Below are 23298 nucleotides of genomic sequence, written 5' to 3' on the forward strand. Positions count from 1 at the left end.
AATTGTCTGAAGATTTTCAGACCCCACATTTTGTTAAGCACTCCCAAGAAAGAAGCTTTTTTTGGGAAAATAGTCTGGAGTTTCTGGTGCCTATTATGGAAGGGGTGCCTTCCAGAGATTACAAGAGGAAGAAGAACGAAGAATGAAAAAAGAAAGTTTCCTGATAATGTCTTTTGAGTGCCTAGATCCAGCCATGCCTGAGGTGGATATACCCATCTAGCCAGTTACTTGAAATAACTTTATGCTTAAATTAATTTAATTTGAGTTTCTGTCACTGCCAATGACATTCTGTGGTTAAAAAAAACAAAAAACAAAAGAAACAAAACACAACCCAATTCTCTTATCAATCATATGAGTTAATATAAAATTGCCTACTATAAGGACACATACACAAACTGAACTAGCAATTAGGTGACAAGCAATTTTATTTTGCAAAACAATCACTATACAGCAACAAATACATTTGCAAATTTGATTGAAAAACATGAGCTAACTACAACCAGCCATTGAAGAAATGCCTTTCTATGGTAACAGGCTCTAGAATTATCAGAAGAAAGAAACCCCCCACAGATTTGTAGTGGTGCCTTGGAACCTTGGAATCCCAGCATACAAAGTATACTTTTTGTTGATTTTTTTTCTTTTTGCTAAAGTTGAAGTGGACTTTTATGATTGACAGTTTTGAGTTTGAAAATAGTCTTTTTCCTGCTGAGGGACTTGGCCTCAAACCTACACACCCAGGCTAAAATTTCTAGGTGTGAAAAAACAAACATCACTGCTGATTTTAGCACATCAGTCTTTGAAGGAATGCCTGGAATTTGCCTTCCTAAACTGTGAAGAAGTCAATCTACTTTATCTTTGTTTCTTAGACCACAAATGGTTTACTTTCCTTCTTCTGGCATTAAAAAATAGAAGAAAAACTATAATCACAGCTATGTCAGAATCAACATTTAGATTATTTCTTTGATAATGCTGACATGCTGTTTTATTTTGGCTGATGGTCCCAGTTCTGCTGTATTACTCTATGTGTGTGTATGGAGAAGTCTGGGCATGATCTGTACATTCTCCTGTTTAATGATACTGTTGCTTCAGCCTTCTTCAGCCATAACTCACAAAGGTGTCTTACTTATGGGTGGGACTTCAGCCCATCACCCTGCTGGAACTCAGCAGGTGAATCCAGAGAGAGTTGGTTCCTAAACGAACATGGCCTTGGAAGCTCATCATGAACTCGGATCATTCCTGCATTGTTGCAAGGTATCCAATTTTCAGTTGCAGGTGACCCAGAGAGAGGGAGTTCATTGGAGAAGATGGCCTTTTAACTCTTTAGAACTCTGGATTACTTATGTATTCTTAAACAGGTTCTCAAAGGCTAAAGCCAGAGAGAAACTGGCATTAGAGGATCTAGAAATGGAACTAAGCAGCTTTCATTTCTAGATCAGCGTATGTGTCCCCACAAAAGTGGTGTCCAAAAAGCTTAATTTGAGTCGTTATCTTAAGAGTGAAGGCAAGATGGGCTCCACCCCATTGTCCCATAAGAAGACATTTTCACTCTGTGCTTCTCTCTCTTGCTGGCACAAATTTTCAGTCTCTTTTTGTTAGCTTTATAAAGAAAGAATCACATTTTCAGACAAAACAAGGGCATTGATGTATTACAATTTTGTTGTGATTAGAAATAAACATTTGTTTTAGTGCCAAATCTATTAATCTTGTAGAATTTTTATTTTGGACATATGTCATTTTGGACATGTATTTATAAGAAAATGAATTTTAATATATAAATCATATTTACTTTGTCTTAACTTTTATTAAAAAAAAACATTGAACTAGCTTGAAAAGAATTGTTTTCAACATTAAAACTATTCTAACAAGCTGTTAACTTGTTTTTTTTTTCTAGAGAACTTTAATCACTAACTAACAGTATCAAAACATGTAAGAAAATACCCTTGGTCTCCACACAACGATTCCGTCTCCTATTTTCTGGTGCACTTCAAGGGAACATGATGAATAAATTGCCCAGATTGATGAAATCTCACAGCAATTACTAGGCAGAAAACAGACACATCCATAAACCTACTCAGTGATTTCTAAGTTTTTAAAAAAATAACTGATTTATAAATGGTTTAAGACATGTGTGCCTGTGTAAACCCTAGTGCAGAAAGGATGGTGAGGTTTGTTCCCAGTGTCCCTTGGGACTGTCAGGTTGCCATGTCCAAAAGGTCACAAAGTGGTACCTGTGTCTCTCTGTCTTTGCCTCCCTTGGCTTTTTGCCTATGATGCTCATTGTTGTCTAGTCCACGCCCATCATCACAACCTTTATATTCAGGAATTAATTTGACATATAGAGATCAAAGACCTAGAAGAATATTTTATTTCAACCATTCAGATCCAGCCTACAGCCCTGAGCAAGAAAAAGAACATGTAAAATGCTAAAAAGTGTCCATCCCAGTTGGGATAATAAGTCCTTGCCTTATTCAGGCCATGGACTATTTCAATGCTTATTCGTCAGTCTAAGATGAATGATTTGTAAGTAGACTAATTAATTCACTTGTGATTTCTAGACTATATATAAAATCAAGACAATGTTACCTACCGATAAATAATACTAAGTCACATTGTGTTCTTCTACAGAGCACAATGTCGGAGTTCTGGAAAAAACTGAGTTAGATATCTGTGTCTCAAATGTTTCGTAGCTACAGCTCCTCAAAATATTTTTCCTTTCTGATCAGGGGATCTTTATTTTGGGTAAGGAAACCAAACACCTCCTGTCAGAGAATTTAATAAGCGGGTACTATTTGAAAGAATGGGAACACATGTCCCAAATTACCACTCTTAGTTTCAACTTTAGCAAATGAAAAAAAAAAAAAAGAAAGAAGAAAGAAAGAAAGAAAAATAAATCTTAAGAAGTTGGTTTCATGAATGATTATAGGAATAAAACCCAAACTATTCTGTGATTAAAAATGAGATATATCCATAATCTAAACCAACAATCTGTAAACCCTTTTATGTATAACTGGACCCACCCCCACAAACTCCAGGTTGGTGAAAGCAAAGAAAAATAATTTTTTCTAGCATCACGGGAGAGACTTGTATCTGGCACTAAAACAGGGTTACAGCTTTGAGTTGTTACAGAAAGCAACTTCATGCTAAAACTTTTTGTCTTTTTTAATGTATTTTTTTTAATAGGGAAGAGAACCCTGCTAACATCTACTTTCACATACCTAAAATCGCAACACCAAAGGGTGCAGGAGACACAGATACTGTGAATAAAGAAGTATAATATTCAAGTATATGAGGAAGTATCACAAATGGCCACAGAGAAATATATATATATATATTTATATCTATAATACTGTATCAAACAGATGGAAAGGGAGTGTGAAACTGGTAGTGTGGACACAAATCTAGCCAATCAACTGACATTCTAATCAGACATGAGTCCGTCCTAATGAAAGTGCGTCATTCCTAAGAGATGCACTTTTACACCACTTCCTCAACCACAGCCCAAATGCTTTGTAACTAGTTTTTAGTTAGTTAAATAATTTATTGGATTGACATACTCTGATATAATTATCCAGGTCCCAAATGTTAATAACTTAATTGCATCTTTCTTCCCATTTATACAAAATAACACTTTAAAAAAACGTATTTCTTACATGCTCTTCCCTTCCTGCAATCAGACTTCTTGATTTAATTTAACCTGAAATAAGTTACAATGGGCAGTTTTTATCTTTTCGCCCAGAAACAGAACATTGAAATGAGCAGCTTGGATTTTTAACAAGGCCTTTCAGAATGTAGTGGATAGCCTTCAGGCACATGAAAGGTAAAAATGCAACTTTTAAAATAATAATAATACTCCATGCAAAACAGAGCAGAGCGATAATAACTGTCCAATTGAACCCATGTAAAGCCAGTATGTTCCTGTTGCAAATGGAAATCAGGTCAATTTCTGCATATACTATTCATTTTTTTTTATAAAATTGTAACAATTACTACAGTTTGGGGATGAGATTATTTATCTTATGGTTTGTAAAGAATGGATATAACACCTGCTCAGAGCCCACTCCTGCCAAGAGCTCATGCCTAAATATTATGACTCCAGTGCTAGATGAGAAGTATTCATAAGCCCTGCTTAGCGAGTGCAGCAGTGACATCCTCAGCCAAAGTGGCAAGCTGAGGAGATTCGAGCAGGTTGATGCTTCCAGATGAGGAGACGTTGCTGAGTCGCCGGGGTGATGCCACGCTGGATCTTCCTGGGGACTGCGTAATGATCTCAGCCCCGTGGTCCACGCGGGCCTTAGCGTGCTCTCTGAAGTTCAACTTTTGGCTGTCAATCTGTTTGAGACAAGCATCAGTTCTCATTAACTCAAGCATCTTTACTGGCCCCTGACTCTTTCCCTGTGTTTCAGAGCTGATATTAATGTGACTTCTTTCCAGCTCTGCCACTTGTCTAAGTCTTCAATCTGGGACCCATTTTGACAAAGGCTATTTCACAAGAACTTTCTTTTTTTTCAAGACAGGGTTGGCTCATGTTTTTGTTTCCTACCTTGACATTACCACCTCCAGGTACATGGTGGGCGTTGTCAAGTGATCCCACTTTCGCTTGCGCTTTTTCTTTGAAATCCAGTTTTACACTCTCAATTTTCACACGTCCACCACCTTTGAGAGGAGAAAGATTTTTAAATGCCTTGCTAAAATTAAATCTTATATTGTGATGACTATTTACCCCAATGATTATAGTAGATAGACCAGTGAAGACTACAGACTTATTACCTCTTCTATCCCTCTGAGAGTGAAAGAAACGTAAAAGGAATCTTTTAGATTTTGTAGTACATACTATTTTCCCCATATGAACAAGGTGATGATATCCTTCTTATTATCTTATATGAATTGCCTCACATGTTAATACTTTTCTTCTTTACTTGTGTCTACCTTAGAAATCAGAGCAGGTTTTCTTATTGGTGTAATAAAAAAACAAAATAAAAAAACCCACAACAATAACAACAAAAACCACTGAAAGTAACAATGAAAATAAAACTTTGAATTCTCAGTTTTTCAATTCTAGTGGAGAAAGTTATATTGCAATGAAACTCTTATGGTAACAAGCCAACTTATCCAAAAAAGTTTTAGAATAGAATGGTACAAATACAGGCAAAATATAGTTGGCCTTTGATATCCACAGATCCTGAATCTTGGATTGAAAATATTTCGGAGAAAAAAATTGCATTAGCACTGAACACATACAGACTTTTGCCTTATAATCTCCTAAACAATATGACTACTAACACACACACACACACACACACACACACACACACACCCCATCCATGTTTAAAACACTAGAGAAACTAGGGATAGAAGGAACTTACCTCAACATCGTATAGGCTATAAACATAGATATATGTATGATACACGATACTACAACACGATACTATAACAAATACATATATATGTGTTGGCATAACAACTATTTGCATAGCATTTACATTGTGTCAGGGATTGTAATTCTGAGATGATTTAAAATATACAGAAGGATGTGCATAGGTTAAATGCAATGCTATGTCATTTTATATAAAGAATTTGAGCATCTATGGATCTGAATATCTTCAGGGGGTCCTGGAACCAATCCTCCATAAATACTGAGATGACTGTCTTCATCTGTAAGTTTTCAACATTGATAACTTCATTAATGAAATAAGTCAGGAGCTGAGTTGTTTATGACCTTTAAGACCTTGCCACCTTAATTAGCACTTGGAGTCATGGAGAAAGGATCTTAAGATTCTTAGACAGATGCCGCAGGATCAATCTGACCCTGACTTTGATCTGATAATACTGGAATAGAGTTTTGACCTTGCCATTTCCTCTAATGCTAACTAGTCTGAAACTTGAGGATCTGCTGATTGTTAGGGTGTCATGTTCTATCCTTCACTGAGGTTTTCTGCTGGGATTATAGGTGTGCACCAACACTCCTAGGGCTAGACTATGGATCCTACTTGTTGGTTGTGATGGGATTAGCATGATTCATAAAGATTCATAAAATCTAATTATCTTGGATAGACACTGGAGGATGTAGGGCTTTCAATGACATAAGATCAACCTCTTTGGGATCTTATTTTCATATTTTCTGGTAGTCTCTGGCATTAATTGCTCTCAAGCTTCCTTTTCTGAATATGTATTGTCTCAGCATAATTTTGTTGTTAATTTTTTTTCAAACTCAATTTTGAAAGGAAAAGAAAAATAAAATTCAAATATGGACCCAAAATATATTTTTTAAAAAAGGAAACTTGAGTAGTCTAATTCTGTAGATTTCCCACTGGAAATTCTTATTTGACTATCAGAGAAATACATTTGAATTCAGAGATCTAATCCTTTGATTGTGAAGAACTCTGGCACCCATGAGGAACTGTAATTGTGAAAGACTAAAATATTTATCAAGTTTCAGATGGGAAGTGCAGATATTTCGATTTGTGCCTCCAGGTGTGGAACTGTTCGCTTTACTTTCTCCTTAGACACCACATATTTCAAAGGAACTTGGTAAAGTGCTTGCTGTTGTCAAGGATCATCATGGATTACTTCATTATGAATTTAGTTTTCTGATTCAATTACAATAGAACCAAGAGCCAGATTTAGAAATAGGTGGGAGTATCTGACAATTGTCTTTTATGACCAATAAATCATACATAGAATATGATTTGCTTATTTGTGTAAGATTTTTCTGTGCATCCCAGCCCCAAGTGAATTCAATTAACTTTATCTTCACTGTCTAGAATGAAAGAGCCCAGTTTTTGTTTGATTGTTTGTTTTTTGTTTTTGTATTCTGCAAGAAATTGACTGAGCAATACAAAGTCAACTATGTGTTAACAGACTCCAGCTTTATAGAAAGGGAAATTATGAAGATATGCAGTATGGGACACGTCCCTGCTGTCTCATGAACAGCAGAAAAGCTAATTCCAGTTTCTAACTCCTTGACTTGCTTCATAAACACCCTTTGACAAAAATTAAAGAAGCCTGGTTTCTGGATATCTCCAAAGTTTTTATACATTTTGAAACTTATTCTATCTATCTTTGTTTTCAACCAATAAGTTCTTAGTAGTCTTCTCCTGGCCAGAGGTCTTATTCAGCCCAAATGTTTTTTCCATATTTTTTATTGGTATATTATAGTTATACACAAAGGTGGGATTCATTGTTACATATTCATACACGTACACAAAATAATGATATAATTTTTCCAATATCATTTCCCAATATTTCTCTTTTTCTTCCCCTCTGCCCTCTCTGCCTGGTTCCTTTCCTCTACTACACTGATCTCTCTTCAATTTTCATGAGAACTCCCACCTTTCTTTCCTTGTTCCTCTTTAGCTCCCACATATGAGAGAAAACATACAGCCCCAGACTTTCTGAGTCTGTCAGCTCAGTTACGTTTATACTTTGTTTCTGATTTGAGACAATGATTAATGGAAAGAATCTACTACCTGGTTTAGAAGTTAAGATGCCAAACGTGGATGGTTACAACCAATTACTTTCCTTTTGTCCTTACATAATCCAATACAAATTGTATCAAGATATTTTCAATAAAATCACACACTTGACAGATATCCATTATTACACACATGGAAGCAGGATTTAGCAAAAATATATAATATATGATACTCAGAGAAAACAACTCATATTATGTTAGAATTACACATTAAATGGTGACCCCCACCCTTGCAAAGCAGGTATGAATATAAATTCTACTTTAGAGCAGTAATCCTAAAAGATATTTCAGAACACTGAAATGGGGTCTATGGTCAAATAAGTTGGAGAAGCAGTGCACTGTGCTGAGGATTCATAGTTTTGATTGACCAGGTAAAGGATGTGGGAAATTCATCAGATACACAAGTTTCTTTGGTTGTGCTAAGGACAGTTCTTATTTTACAGAATGTAGGCAAACAATTTCATAAAAAAATGTTTGTAAATACTGCTTTTGGAGTCAATCTTACTATGTATGAATTCATAATTGAGAGTATTTAAGACTATATGTTTTGAAAGGTCTCCAATAAGCATGTTGAACACAGAGACCCATGCATCTATGCACCTTTTAGCTCTTAACCTGTTCTATGACATGTGGCCTATTAATGGTAATTAGGTTCACTTGTCTCAAATGAAGATGCCTTGAAATTTTTAACTTAAGTTTCTCTCAATAAAAGCATAAAATTTCAGGGTTTTGAAATATCCTTCAAATTAGATATTTCACAAGAACAAAAAAAAATTGCTTGCCAATTTCCTGAATCCAAGTAGATATTTCTCAAAGTACTAAAAAAATGGTTCATTTACCTGGTCTGTGGCGAATATTCTTCAAAGAGCCACATTTGGATGTCACATGGCTTAAGTCTATCTTCTTGGTGACAATTTGTACCTGTGTGAATCACATAAAACACACTTAAAATAGTTTTAGACATGGAAAACCCCAAACTCATATAAAAAAATCTGGAAATATGCACATTTACCACATGCAATGGCATATCCAGAAATCCAAATTGAGGTATATGCTTACAAATACACACACACACACACACACACACACACACACAGGAAAACATACTTTCCATATGTTTTCCCCCATGTTTGGACTGGAAAGAAGAGAACCCAAATGAATGAAAATCCTGGAACAGAAGGTTTTATTAATAGAAAACAGATCATGCCATAAAAGCATAGAAATATCTGTATTAATAAGGCCAGCTTCCAATCAGAGAACTAAATCATACCATATTAAACCTTTCCAAAAGCAAAGAACCAAGAGAAGTGATGCATTATTTTTTTATAAAGTGATTTTTACATAGAAGTGACCAACACTGCTCACAGTTACAAAAATCAGCATTAAAGGTTTAAGATACAAGAAGAAGGTTCTAAATGTGCTTTCCTAAACTGTTACAAAATTGCCATATCTTGGCTAAATGGGCTTTTTCTTGCACAACAAGTTATAAAATGATAGCAACATCTTTTTTCTTTTTATCTTTTATTGAAAATGTTTCCTCTTCCAATATTTGAAGCAATGCTGCTGCAAGTGATCCATTGTCCATTTGCATTAGGAGTATGTGGGAAATACTAAGACAGGAAGGACAAGCTCAGAGTATCTGCATATTTAAACAAGTGCTTCTTTTCTAGAGGGAAGTTTAAGACTATTGTTTTGGAGGTTTGAGGCTCCAACTTACTTTAATATCTTTTTTTTTAATTAATTTTTTAGTTGTCAATGGACTTCATTTTATTTTTTTATATGTGGTGCTGAGAATCAAACCCAGTGCCTCACACATGCTAGGTAAGCATTCTACCACTGAGCCACAACCCCAGGCCCACTTTAAGATCTTTAATTATCCTAATTTGTCCTTTTCTACTGTGTTTTGACTAGCAGTGGCTGCAATACAAGGTAAGATGCTCCATTTTTTGTTACCATTAGGGAATTATCAGGACTGGAGTTGCTCCTGTGACCACCATGTGCTGTTTATTTACAGTCAGGGAAACAGGGAGGAGGGTGACCATGTCAGTGTAAATACTGACCCTGAGGCTCAGACCAGAATCCTTGAAGGAGCCCAGCAGACAATCCTATGGATTTCCCATGGTAATGATATTTTTATGCTCAGCAACAGCTCCTTGTAGAAGAGCTCCTCATTGCTCAACTCCATTTCTGCCCCGTTGAGGAATGAGTAGCCAAGAGTTATCAGACTATTAAGGATTCTGTATTTGATACCCTGTAAATTACTTGTATCACAGATTATGAGAGCCTGCAGTTTAGATGACAAGATCTATCAAAATAGAGTTAGCACTTGGAGAATGAACAATAGGTTACTGAATGATCAATGGGTTATAGAAGACATCAAGGAAGAAATTAAAAAATTCTTAGAGATTAATGAAAACACAGACACAACATATCGGAATCTATGGGACACATTGAAAGCAGTTCTAAGAGGAAAATTCATTGCTTGGAGTTCATTCCTTAAAAAAAGAAAAAACCAACAAATAAATGATCTCATACTTCATCTCAAAATCCTTGAAAAAGAAGAGCAAAACAACAGCAAAAGAAGTAGAAGGCAAGAAATAATTAAAATCAGAGCTGAAATTAATGAAATCGAAACAAAAGAAACAATTGAAAAAATTGACAAAACTAAAAGTTGGTTCTTTGAAAAAATAAACAAAATCGACAGACCCTTAGCCATGCTAGCGAAGAGAAGAAGAGAGAGAACTCAAATTACTAACATACGGGATGAAAGAGGCAATATCACAACAGACACTTCAGAAATACAGAAGATAATCAAAAATTATTTTGAATCCTTATACTCCAATAAATTAGACGATAGTGAAGGCATAGATAAATTTCTTAAGTCATATGATCTGCCCAGATTGAGTCAGGAGGATATAGACAACCTAAACAGACCAATATCAATTGAGGAAATAGAAGAAACCATCAAAAGACTACCAACTAAGAAAAGCCCAGGACCGGATGGGTATACAGCAGAGTTTTACAAAACCTTTAAAGAGGAACTAATACCAATACTTTTCAAGCTACTTCGGGAAATAGAAAAAGAGGGAGAACTTCCAAATTCATTCTACGAGGCCAACATCACCCTGATACCGAAACCAAAGACACTTCAAAGAAAGAAAACTACAGACCAATATCTCTAATGAACCTAGATGCAAAAATCCTCAATAAAATTCTGGCCACTCGGATACAAAAACTTATCAAAAAAATTGTGCACCATGCTCAAGTAGGATTCATCCCTGGGATGCAAGGCTGGTTCAATATACGGAAATCAATAAATGTTATTCACCACATCAATAGACTTAAAAATAAGAATCATATGATCATCTCTATAGATGCGGAAAAAGCATTTGACAAAGTACAGCATCCCTTTATGTTCAAAACTCTAGAAAAACTAGGGATAACAGGAACATACCTCAATATTGTAAAAGCAATCTATGCTAAGCCTCAGGCTAGCATCATTCTGAATGGAGAAAAATTGAAGGCATTCCCTCTAAAATCTGGAACAAGACAGGGATGCCCTCTCTCACCACTTCTGTTCAACATAGTTCTCGAAACACTGGCCAGAGCAATTAGACAGACGAAAGAAATTAAAGGCATCAAAATAGGAAAAGAAGAACTTAAATTATCACTATTTGCAGATGACATGATTCTATACCTAGCAGACCCAAAAGGGTCTACAAAGAAACTATTAGAGCTAATAAATGAATTCAGCAAAGTGGCAGGATATAAAATCAACACGCATAAATCAAAGGCATTCCTGTATATCAGCGACAAATCCTCTGAAATGGAAATGAGGACAACCACTCCATTCACAATATCTTCAAAAAAAATAAAATACTTGGGAATCAACCTAACAAAAGAGGTGAAAGACTTATACAATGAAAACTACAGAACCCTAAAGAGAGAAATAGAAGAAGATCTTAGAAGATGGAAAAATATACCCTGTTCATGGATAGGCAGAACTAACATCATCAAAATGGCGATATTACCAAAAGTTCTCTATAGGTTTAATGCAATGCCAATCAAAATCCCAACGGCATTTCTTGTAGAAATAGAGAAAGCAATCATGAAATTCATATGGAAAAACAAAAGACCCAGAATAGCAAAAACAATGCTAAGCAGGAAGTGTGAATCAGGCGGTATAGCGATACCTGACTTCAAACTATACTACAGAGCAATAGTAACAAAAACAGCATGGTACTGGTACCAAAACAGGTGGGTGGACCAATGGTACAGAATAGAGGACACAGAAACCAATCCACAAAACTACAACTACCTTATATTTGATAAAGGGGCTAAAAGCATGCAATGGAGGAAGGATAGCATCTTCAACAAATGGTGCTGGGAAAACTGGAAATCCATATGCAACAAAATGAAACTGAATCCCTTTCTCTCGCCATGCACAAAAGTGAATTCAAAATGGATCAAGGAGCTTGATATCAAATCAGAGACACACCGTCTGATAGAAGAAAAAGTTGGCTACGATCTACATACTGTGGGGTCGGGCTCCAAATTCCTCAATAGGACACCCATAGCACAAAAGTTAATAACTAGAATCAACAAATGGGACTTACTCAAACTAAAAAGTTTTTTCTCAGCAAAAGATACAATAAGAGAGGTAAATAGAGAGCCTACATCCTGGGAACAAATCTTTACTCCTCACACTTCAGATAGAGCCCTAATATCCAGAGTATACAAAGAACTCAAAAAATTAGACAATAAGAGAACAAACAACCCAATCAACAAATGGGCCAAGGACCTGAACAGACATTTCTCAGAGGAGGACATACAATCAATCAACAAGTACATGAAAAAATGCTCACCATCTCTAGCTGTCAGAGAAATGCAAATCAAAACCACCCTAAGATACCATCTCACTCCAGTTAGATTGGCAGCCATTATGAAGTCAAACAACAACAAGTGCTGGCGAGGATGTGGGGAAAAGGGTACACTTGTACATTGCTGGTGGGACTGCAAATTGGTGCAGCCAATTTGGAAAGCAGTATGGAGATTTCTTGGAAAGCTGGGAATGGAGCCACCATTTGACCCAGCTATTCCCCTTCTCGGTCTATTCCCTAAAGACCTAAAAAGATCATGCTACAGGGACACTGCTACATCGATGTTCATAGCAGCACAATTCACAATAGCTAGACTGTGGAACCAACCTAGATGCCCTTCAATGGATGAATGGATAAAAAAAATGTGGCATTTATACACAATGGAGTATTACTCTGAATTAAAAAATGACAAAATCATAGAATTTACAGGGAAATGGATGGCATTAGAGCAGATTATGCTAAGTGAAGCTAGCCAATCCCTAAAAAACAAATGCCAAATGTCTTCTTTGATATAAGGAGAGTAACTAAGAACAGAGTAGGGTCGAAGAGCATGAGAAGAAGATTAACATTAAACAGGGATGAGAGGTGGGAGGGAAAGGGAAAGAGAAGGGAAAATGCATGGAAATGGAAGGAGACCCTCAGAGTTATACAAAAGTACATACAAGAGGAAGTGAGGGGAAGGGGAAAAATAATATAAGGGGGACAAACGAATGTCAGTAGAGGGAGCAGAGAGAGAAGAGGGGAGGGGAGGGGAGGGGAGGGGAGGGGAGGGGGGATAGTAGAGGATAGGAAAGGCAGCAGAATACAACAGACACTAGTATGGCAATATGTAAATCAATGGATGTGTAACTGATGTGATTCTGCAATCTGTATATGGGGTAAAAATGGGAGCTCATAACCCACTTGAATCAAATTGTGAAATATGATATATCAAGAACTATGTAATGTTTTGAACAGCCAACAATAAAAAATTTAAAAAAATAGAGTTAGCATGATCTGCCTTTTAAAAGTTATTCTTATTTTATGAAGAAACATTTTTTTTTAAAGCTTGAGTTTGTCTGACTCCTTTTACTCTGCCTCAACCACTCTTAAGAAAATAGGGGTTCATTTCTTAGTTCCTTTCATAGAACATCATTTCCACTAAATGAAAGAGACAGGGAAAATCCCAGCAAGGTAAATGTGTACTAAGACTTGAATCCCTTCACTCTGAATTATAGATGAACCACGCTTTGCCAGTTCTGTACTATTCAAATGATATCCTTGCTCTCATGAATAATGAATGACTGAAGGCTGACATTACATACTTTGGGCACTTTCAAGTGTTCTCAGTCTTTGTCTCAAGGGTAATCTAAATGGAGCTGGAAAAGGATGAGCCAGCTGATTTTTTCAGGGAAATAGAGACAGCAGGAGGAAATACCTTGAAGACAAAAAGGCCAGCAAACCAAGTTGGTAAGTAAAGTGGATTTGCCATCCTCTGGAAAACCATGTGCATCCTGACAAGGTTTTCTTTTCCAATGCAAAGTGAGAAATTCGCTGATGATCTTACAGGAAAGGATGGGAAGTCCATCACCCATGATGCAAGGCTAACAAACTACCACACCAGGTGACAAGTGCACAGCAGTGAGAAGGGAGGAGTGTGTTGGGGGGAGGGAGGAAAGGAAACCGAGGGCCGGCTGTGCAGGTAGCTCCACACAATCAGGACAGCTTTCTGATTGAAGCTTCTACTTACATTTCCGCCCCCAGCAGAATGTTTGATGTTATCCTTGGAACCACATCTTGACTGAACTTTGCTAAAATCGATCTTCTTGTTTAAAATCCTAACCTAAAAGGAATTGGATGTAACTTCACTGTGCATTTTTTCTTTTAAGATGCTGGGTAGAGAAAACCCGAATGTATAGCTCCAAAAAGGCCCCAGACTCCCTTCATGTACATATTTATTTAGGAGAAAAAACTAACACTGGAACAGAAGAGCAGTTAAATCATGTAAATATGAACCCCTATTTTTTCTGTCCCTCAAGGGACAAATGCCAGAGAGCCTTAGATGTTCCAGTTGTACCCAGGTATAATCTAGAAAAAACTGGAGGGACAGATAAAGAAAACTTGTATAGACTTGGATTGTCTGTGATAGGGAGGCAGCCAATCTTGTCAGCATCATTGGGTCTGAGTGGTATATAGTCCATTGTGGTTCAGCCCAGGATCCTAGAGGACAAGCCAGTGGTCCCACGGTGTTAGCCATCACAACTGTTAATCATCTCCTCCACTGGACTTGCCTGATCTGTTCATCCACACTCTCACAATTGGTCTGGCTCATGGCTGCAGGTCAAGATTTCAGGGTTCTCATTTGCCCTGGAGGAAAAAGCCTGGGTCAACAAAGAGACTCCTGGCTTGTTCTGTTAAAAAGGACTATACAATTCTCTTATAGTTTTGGCTCCATGGCCTTCTGGAGTCCCCTTTCTGGCAACTGCTCAAGAACAATCATCACCAATAGATGACCTCATGGAAGCATTTCCACTTCCAGAGGTAAGGAAACGAAGGCCCATTGGTTAGCTGTGTTGTATTGGGTCATACATGGTCCAGGCTGTGGGTGGGCCCAGCAGATTAGAGGTGAGGTACTTTATTTCTGTTTTCAGAATATGCATGTATTTTGAAGACAGTAGCAGATCCAGACCTGGAAAGACATTGTTCCGGTGTAATATAATGTACAAAGCTGTGATCTTGTGGCTTTTTATATGTGTCTTTTGAATTCTGCATGTTTTGAAGGATAGATAAACATGAAAAGAAAAGTTGTTATTGTTATTACTTGTTTGTTTTGTTTTGTTTTTGGCTACTGCTACTTCTCTTCTCCCACTCTACAGCTAAAGAGAAATCACATTTTTGACACTTTAGGAAAAAGTTTAGCTTCCTATTAAAAAAAACAAAAAACAAAAAACAAATTCACTAGATGTACAGCCATCTCCAAGAATGTTAACACATCTCTTGGTATTTGCAGAAAAGAATTTAAATTCAAAAGGACATTGAATCCTGACTATTTTTAACTAGGCAAAGCTGAAATCACAGTGCGTGTCTAACATGGACGAGACAGCTTGTCCCTTACAGAGAAATTTCATTGACAGCTCTCATTAGCAGCCTAAGGGAAGGGCCTCTTGTCAAAATTTGAATTCAGAAGACAAGATGACTAGGGTATTCTCTAGGGCAAGGTAAAATTTTTAACTTAAAATGTGTGGGGGACATCACAGAGTCCATATCTAACATTGTAAGTGTTGTATTGTAAAAGTTTCACTTAAACTGCAGATGCACATAGTTTTAGACCAATACAAACCATTGCATTTAAAACATCATAGACAAATTATTTTCAGGAAACAAATAATTATTGATTTATTAAATCTAATAATAATACTTTAAATTATTCTCCATGAGTAACTAGTTATTTTGGAAATGAAACAGTTCTTGTGAGCCATTTCACTAAGCCTTGGAGAAAACAAAGTATTTTATTTTATATTTCATTTATAAATTTTAATTTAGAAATCATGAGAGTACCAATCAAGTGACTCATTACTAAGTGATCCAAAGCCAAACACTAAATCAGATTCACTTATGGCAAACATGGAAATTCCAAATTCAGTTGCATAAATCTGTTTTTGACTTTAACATTTAATCAATTGTTTGACAACTTTTATGATTTCCCAAACTAATGATTCAATCCCAAAGTGTCACACTGCCAGCATTATTTAAAGATGATTTAGAATCCTAAAATCCTGAAACTTAAAAGCTAAGTTTTGTTAATTTCCCCCAGATTTTCTAGAGAGTTATATACTTTCCTGGGACACAACTAGCTGCCCTTTTTTGGTGACAGACTTTCTCAGCCTATGTCTGCTCATCCTGTAATGTGAAGTAGACCTCAGATGTGCATTAATGGCAAATGTTTTCTGAACTCCTATATTGTAATAACTTAATAGTGAATTATTTTATCTAAAGGCAAAGGATAACAGAATAAATATAAATGGTCCATTTAGACCTTCATTCAACAACTTGCTTAATGGTTGAGGGGAGGGAAACAAAACCACTTTGGACAGAGGACACTTGATATTTACCAAGATTTAAGCTCTAGTGTGACAACTTAGATCTGAGTATCCACTTATTCCTTATGACTCTTATTTATGTCTTAGAAAAATTACAAATTACTTCTCACTAAAGATCTCTTGGGTCATTTAAAAATAATTGACACCTTAGCATTAATCCCACAAATAACAGGAGTTTTCAGAAGTCATTCCATGCAATAGAAACATAGGTGGCTGCTATGAAAGAGCCATATTTCAGATCAGTCTTTTAAAATCAAAGAGCTGAGTTTTAACTTTCTGGGTTTTATGGATGGGTCTAAATAAAAATATAGTTTTATGAGAAGGAATTTTCAGTTCAGAAAATCCCTTTTCTTCCCCTACAAGCCTATGTCAAGCAAAAATCATTTTAACGTCTTGGAGATTATCTAGGAAAAAATATAGCAAACTTCTATTTGACAAACACATTTTCTACGCTCATGGTATGCAAGAAAAAAAATGGAATAACAATTACTCAAGAATATCTCTAAACTGCATTTTAATCTTTCTCAATTTATTTCAACTAAAAATTTACTTGCATTATTAACATGAAATGGAGTGACTTGGAAGAGTATGATGATCTTTTCTTCTGCACACTTCACAACAGAAGAAAAATAATATATCAATCAATTGCATCATCTTCTTAAAGCTCTTCAGTACTCAAATTCCTCTAAACTCCTCATTGCTTATTAGTGCATCAAAACTTCTTAGTATGGCAACCAGAATTCTTAGCAGCTTTGATTTTTTGGATCTTCTTTCCTGTTATACTCTTTATACTTTGTATTTTGTCCAGACTACATTCCATTTCATACTTTAAGGGTCTTATTTACATTTTGTACTTCAACCCCATGTGTTCTTTATGTTATCTCTGTCTAGAATGCCCACATTCCAAGTTGAGTCTAACAGATCATCCTTCTAGGGGCAGCCTAATCAGTAATTCCAAGAAGTGGCTGGCAAAAAAGGATTTTAGACTCATGGGTTTTATCCGAATGTTGGTAATTCACTTGCATGATTGATTGACTGTTCATTCACATAATCCTCATATAAGCTTGAAAAGTTGTATAAGTTAATAGTTGTATGGGTTAAAGCAATTGAAAATTAATCCGAATTATTTAAACTTTTACTAATTCTATCTGATCTTCCACCATGCTAGAAAAGAACATTGCAGTTACCTTCTGGATATTCCTTGGTGACTCTAGCAGGATTTTATCATGATAATTCTATTGAAATGATCAGTCACTGTACTGTTTTTCTACCTCTGTTTAATTGTTCCTTTATAAAAACTACCCCCTAAAATGGGGTCACTCTTGGAAAGGATAGGAAGACAAAAAAAAAAAAAAATGATGTGCAAGAAAGAACAAATCTCTCTTACTGTTTAGTAAGCTTATAGACCCCATTTTGAGATAAATGAATTTGATAAACTATAAAACAATAAGTAAAATAAACTCTGTCAATATAATGTAAGGAATTTTCAGTGACAAGCCTTTTTTTTCTTTCTTTTCCATGCTGGGTTGACTGACAAGATTTTAAACTTCATATTAATCCTCTTCTTTAGCACTATTGTAGCCCTAAGGAGATGAAAAGAATTGGCTTGGAAATATCTTAAAATTAAATAAGGGCAAGACAATAGGGGAGAACAGAAAACAAGACAAAACAAAAACCTTCCAGTTTGCCTAGATGGCAGGGACCATGCCTGATGTTTCCCATTCCCCCTTTGTCATAGGGCACCCAGTGGTCTTGGTAAAGCTTGGTGAAAGAAGAGACACGTGAATAAAAACAGTCAATCTTTTTATCTTAAGTTTTATATTTTATAAATGTATCTATATGTTAATTGTAGGTATTCCCAGTGGTAACTCATGATTTAATATAATAGGTAAATATCTTGTTTTGCTATAATGTAATATGTGCCTCCAGAATTAATTCTGTTTTCTTACTTGAATATAAAATTAAAAATAAACTATTCAATTAGCATGTAAAAGCCCTACAAGTGTCTGAGGATAATGCCTAAAACTTTTAAAGAAAATACAAAAAATTCCAGTCTATATTTCACTGATTGTATTTTTTCTTTCCTTCTTTATCACTCCCTCTTCTCCAATTTAAGCTCCTGTTTCAGAAATACTGCTTTTTTTTTTTTAAACCCAACTTCAGCTTACATTTTGTCGCACAAGCATTTATAGACTCTTAGAATACCTAACTGCATGTTTTTTTGATGATTTGTAATGGAAAAATACTGTCATACTTAGTAGAATCCTGCATTTAAGAGTTTAAAGTAGTGTGAGCTTTCTACTCTCAAAGATCCATGCTGCATCAGTTATACTGATGTCCTTGCTGTTCCAGAACATTCTAGGCTCGCTTCTACCTCAGGGCCTTTGCATTTATGGTTTTCCCCACCTGAAACACTTTTTCCTGAGTTACCAAGTGGTTTATTCCTTCACTTCCTTCGAGTTTCCATTCAAATATCACTTGCTCAGGCATTTCCTAGTCATACTATCAGAAATGCAATTTCCCCTCAACATATCTCAAGCCTCTTCCTTAGCTTTGTGTTTTTTCCTGTGTACTCTTTTTAACATATTTTTCTGACATCATTTTTCTTTGTTTGCATTTCCTCCTACATCATTAATTCCATGAAGGCAAGAATGTCAGGAATTTTTGACTGCTTTGTTTATTGCTGTATTCCCAGTTATCTACAACATAACATGGTGCACAGTCGTTCATTTGTTCATTCATTGTATTTAATGAATAATTAACCACTTATCTATAGAACATATAATTTTATATACCTTAGTCATTTTTGTTTGCTGTAATTTTTGCCACAGCATGTGAAAATAGTAATTTAAAAGAGCTTTCTGTGCCAAGGTTTTTATTTTTCAATCATATAATAGAATTTTGAGGTGAGGTTATCCTCGTTGAATAAATGGTTAAGTAGATGTTGTATTGGTATATAACAAATATGAAATATGAAAAAAATCAACGTACTTTTCAAATTTATGTAGTATACCAATACAACATATATTTCCATAGAGTATCAATATAATATTATTTGCATTGTTATTTCATTAAAATATCATTAAAGTTCAGAAGCCTCAAAATTCTGTCACATGATTACAAAAACCTGCACAGGAGGTGCTGTTAAATAAAACTGCCATTTCCATGTCATGTAACAAAAGTTACAGCAAACAAAAATGACTAAGGTATCTAAATTACATATTTTTACAGACTGGTGATTAATTATTCATTAAATAAAAATTACAGTCTCTGACTTTGTAGCTCAGCCATGAAAAGATATTAAAAGTTATCCATGCAAGGTGTGGGTAACGTGAAGACTTACTTCTGTTTCTTACTCTGTAAAATGTGAGGGTTGAATTAGGAGATGAATATCTTTGACCTCTAACATCTTTTAATTAATTCAGTGAATCCATAAGAATTGAAAGAGAGAGAAACCAGACTGCTTTGTTTTCTAGAATGTAATAATATTTTTCCTAGGTTCTAGTCTAATGGATTTATCTATAGAGTTTTTTTTTTTTTTCAAAGCTAGAGCAACACTGGGAACAATCTTTACATAAGGATGCATAATCTTTACATAAGGATGTATCTTTACATAAAAGATGGTCATTGCTCTTTCCTTAAACAAAAGTATGTTGCTAACCACTCTTGTTAGCCTCACTGACCTGAGTATGGCTGACTATGATTATGAATAAAGCAAAAATATATAGTTTACAAAGTAATCGGTCAAACCACAGACATGGCCTTGAAAAGATCATGAACTAGGCAATGAGCAGTAAATGAAAACAAACACCGTGAAATGGCTTCATTTATAATGTTCAATTATTACAAAGGTACATTAGTTGTGCTTTTTAAATATTGATCTTCATAAGCTGATGGGGTGAAAAAGCAACAAACCTGCCAAAACACATAGGATTATTCCACATATATCAAAGTACTTCTAAAAAAGCTAATTCATAGGAAAGGTAAAAAGCATTCATCCAATTGTTGCCTAATTTCTTAAAAACTACATGTTTAGAGATAGTTCTTATCATATAGCTATTTAATCCAAGTATCTTTATTCTTAAAAAGCTAATATTAGTTGAAAATTTAGAATTAATGTAGATTGAGGAGCTAACTAAATAGAGATAGTTTCAAATTAGTACATTTAAGATAGTTTTATCTATAACTTGAGTTAAATGAACCATATTATCTACAGTGAAACCATGACTGCATATGTTCTTTCCAGTAAAATGATTTTTTTCAGCTGACAAGATTAATTTTATTGAATTCTATAAAGCTCATCATATCTTCAACTAGCTTATCTATTCCATTAGGCATTGATTGGCATCATTGAACTGAACCAATAAGCACAGCCTCTCTAGTAATTGAAAATTGGGCTTCAACAAAAAGCTAAAGGGCTATCATCACAAGACCTACACATACAGAAGAGCAATAAATGTTCATATTGGTGGAAAATAATAAAGTTTCTGGATTTGGGAAATTAATGGGTTCCCACATATTGCTATTACAAAATCTGGCTCCTGCAGAAAGCACCCCTTTTCATTGCTATGACCAAAATTCCTAACAAACAACTTAAATAAGGGAAAGTTTATTTTGGCTCACAGTTCCAGAGGTCAGTCCATGGTCATCTGGCTCCATTGCTTTGGGCTTGAGGTAAGGCAGAACATCATGGTAGAAGGGCACCACAGACAAAAGCTGCTCAACTCATAACAATCATAAAGCATAGAGAAAAGAATGGGCCAGGGACAAGACACAGTCCCTGAGGACATGCCCTCAATGATCTACTTCCTCCAAACATGCTGCACCTGCACACAGTTTCCTCCACCTCCCAGTAGTCGATTTAAATTATTCATCAATCAAATAGGCCAATCCAAAGATGAGGTTAGAACTCTCATGATCAAATCACTTCCCCCTGGACATTGCTGTATTGGGGATAAAACCTTCAACACATGAGCTTTTGAAGGACATTCCAGATCCAAATCATAACACTGTGCCTTTCTCAATGATTCTGGATAGGCCAATTTTCATTGAAATACTCTATGATAATTGGGACTCACATGCTGATAGCTTTGATTTCTTTAACTATGCATTTATAGATGCTCAATTGGATAATAAAAGTCTTTAACATATTATCCTGATAATTTCTTTGGAGCCCTACCATCAATTTTCTTTCTAGTCATTCTATAAAGTAGGAGCTATAAAATTCCAGTCAAACCATCTGGTTTAACATGCTAAAAACACTATTCAATACAGTTAATTTTAAGTAGAAGTTCCAATGTTACAATTTTATTCATAATGATTATATAGAGCTGTCTATTCCTTATCAACATAAATACATGGCCTTTGTTAATACGTAGGCAATATTAGGCAAAGAAGTAAGTGGGTGAACCATGCTCTGAATTTGGAGGAAACATAAGAAAATGGTAAAAGATATCATAGACAATCCTTGGGGAAAAAGGAAAGAGATTCAATTGGAATCACTGAAAGATAGTAAGATGAGCTCATGGTCAGGATCCAAAATAAAAAACTCAAATCCATATCAGAAATGTAACTTAATTTCCTATGTTCATATATGAATACAATACCAGTGAAACTCCACACCATGTACAACCACAGGAATGGGATCCTAATAAGTTATACTCCATATAGGTATATGTCAAAATACACTCTACTGTCATGTATATCTAAAAAGAACAAAAGAAGGAGGAGGAGGAGGAGGAGGAGGAGGAGGAGGAGGAGGAGGGGAAGAGTAGTAACTTCAATCTCTTAAATTTAAATCCACAAAGCCATAAAGATACATTCAGGAAAGATCTGTTAGGTAATCAACTAAAATATCCTATATGGTTAAACCAATTGTTATCCAATAGTGACCAGAAGGAAAAGATGTATCATGTGATTTTCATTATATTTTATAAGCTAGCTCTCTCAGAAAGGCCCAGATTCAGCAATAAAATATAATCAGTAACTCTGTAACACCTCCAACTCCTGTGCATTTTAAGAACTGTGAGTTCATAACCTGAGGAAGGTGATATAATAATGAATGGGATTTTATTTCTGGCAGCAAATATGTGTCCATGCAATTCTTACCTGCCCCCCTTTAGGCTGGTATTTGATGTTGTCTGTTGATCCGATTTTGGATTTGACATTCTTCAGGTCTGGCAGTGGTTGGTTAATAAGCCGAAGCTGCTTGGGAGTGGCAGGAGATTTGGGAGGAGTGCGAATGATGGCGACTTTCTTCTCACTGGGCACCAGAATGGCAGACTTGGGGGTTCCTGGTGTGTGAGGAGTTCTGGGGTAGCTGGGGGTTCCAGGAGTGCCTGGGGTGCGTGAAGAGTAGCTTGGTGGGGTGCCAGGAGTGATAGCAGTTGATCCAGGGGTAGTGGGTGTTGAGGTGCCACTTTTCCCTGCTCTGCGAATTGGCTCTGACCCTGTATTAATACACAACAAACCACAGCATTAGAAAGTTCTCAAGACATCCTTTGTCCCACAGATAGTTAGAGCTCATGTGTCAAAAAATTATTTTCTACTTTTATGGTTGTTAAGGCATATAGACTGCCTTTAGCTGGCACACAATTAACTTGGTATGCGGATTCCTGTTAACTAAAGATTCTGAAAGGCATGGGGACCATTCATTCCTTCAGTAGATTCTTTCTGAGATCTGGGTATATATAAAACATAGAAGTCGGTATTTATATCACATAGATTTAGCCTGTTTAGAAAGATGTTCACAGAATCATGTTTCAAGGTCTCTCCCTCAGCTTATGTGGAGGAGCACTGTGAATTTTGCATTTATTGAAAGCTGTCAGACATTGTTCAAGTATATAATTTATTCCCTTTGTAAGGAAAC

The 23298-nt window shown here is 35.8% G+C and overlaps 1 protein-coding gene across 30 annotated transcripts in view; it reads right to left on the reverse strand.

The window, feature by feature from the left end:
• Positions 1–407: 407 nt before the first annotated feature.
• Map2 (microtubule associated protein 2) overlaps positions 408–23298 on the reverse strand; it is a 291958-nt gene continuing 269067 nt past the window's right edge. For 17 of the 30 annotated variants that reach the window (XM_058585200.1, XM_058585196.1, XM_058585197.1 and 14 more), the window contains 5 exons: positions 22539–22879; positions 14081–14173; positions 8311–8392; positions 4541–4653; positions 408–4329 (listed from right to left, as the gene is read on the reverse strand). In XM_058585200.1, the coding sequence (XP_058441183.1) occupies positions 4114–4329; positions 4541–4653; positions 8311–8392; positions 14081–14173; positions 22539–22879 (845 nt within the window). In that variant the 3' untranslated portion in view covers positions 408–4113. The remainder of the gene's footprint in view (positions 4330–4540; positions 4654–8310; positions 8393–14080; positions 14174–22538; positions 22880–23298) is intronic. The other 13 variants (XM_058585223.1, XM_058585210.1, XM_058585204.1 and 10 more) reach the window with 1 other exon arrangement.

This window comes from Marmota monax, unplaced genomic scaffold (assembly GCF_021218885.2).
Source record: "Marmota monax isolate L192 unplaced genomic scaffold, Marmota_monax_Labrador192_F-V1.1 WCK01_AAM20220418_F8-fsc00136, whole genome shotgun sequence".
NCBI lineage: Eukaryota > Metazoa > Chordata > Mammalia > Rodentia > Sciuridae > Marmota > Marmota monax.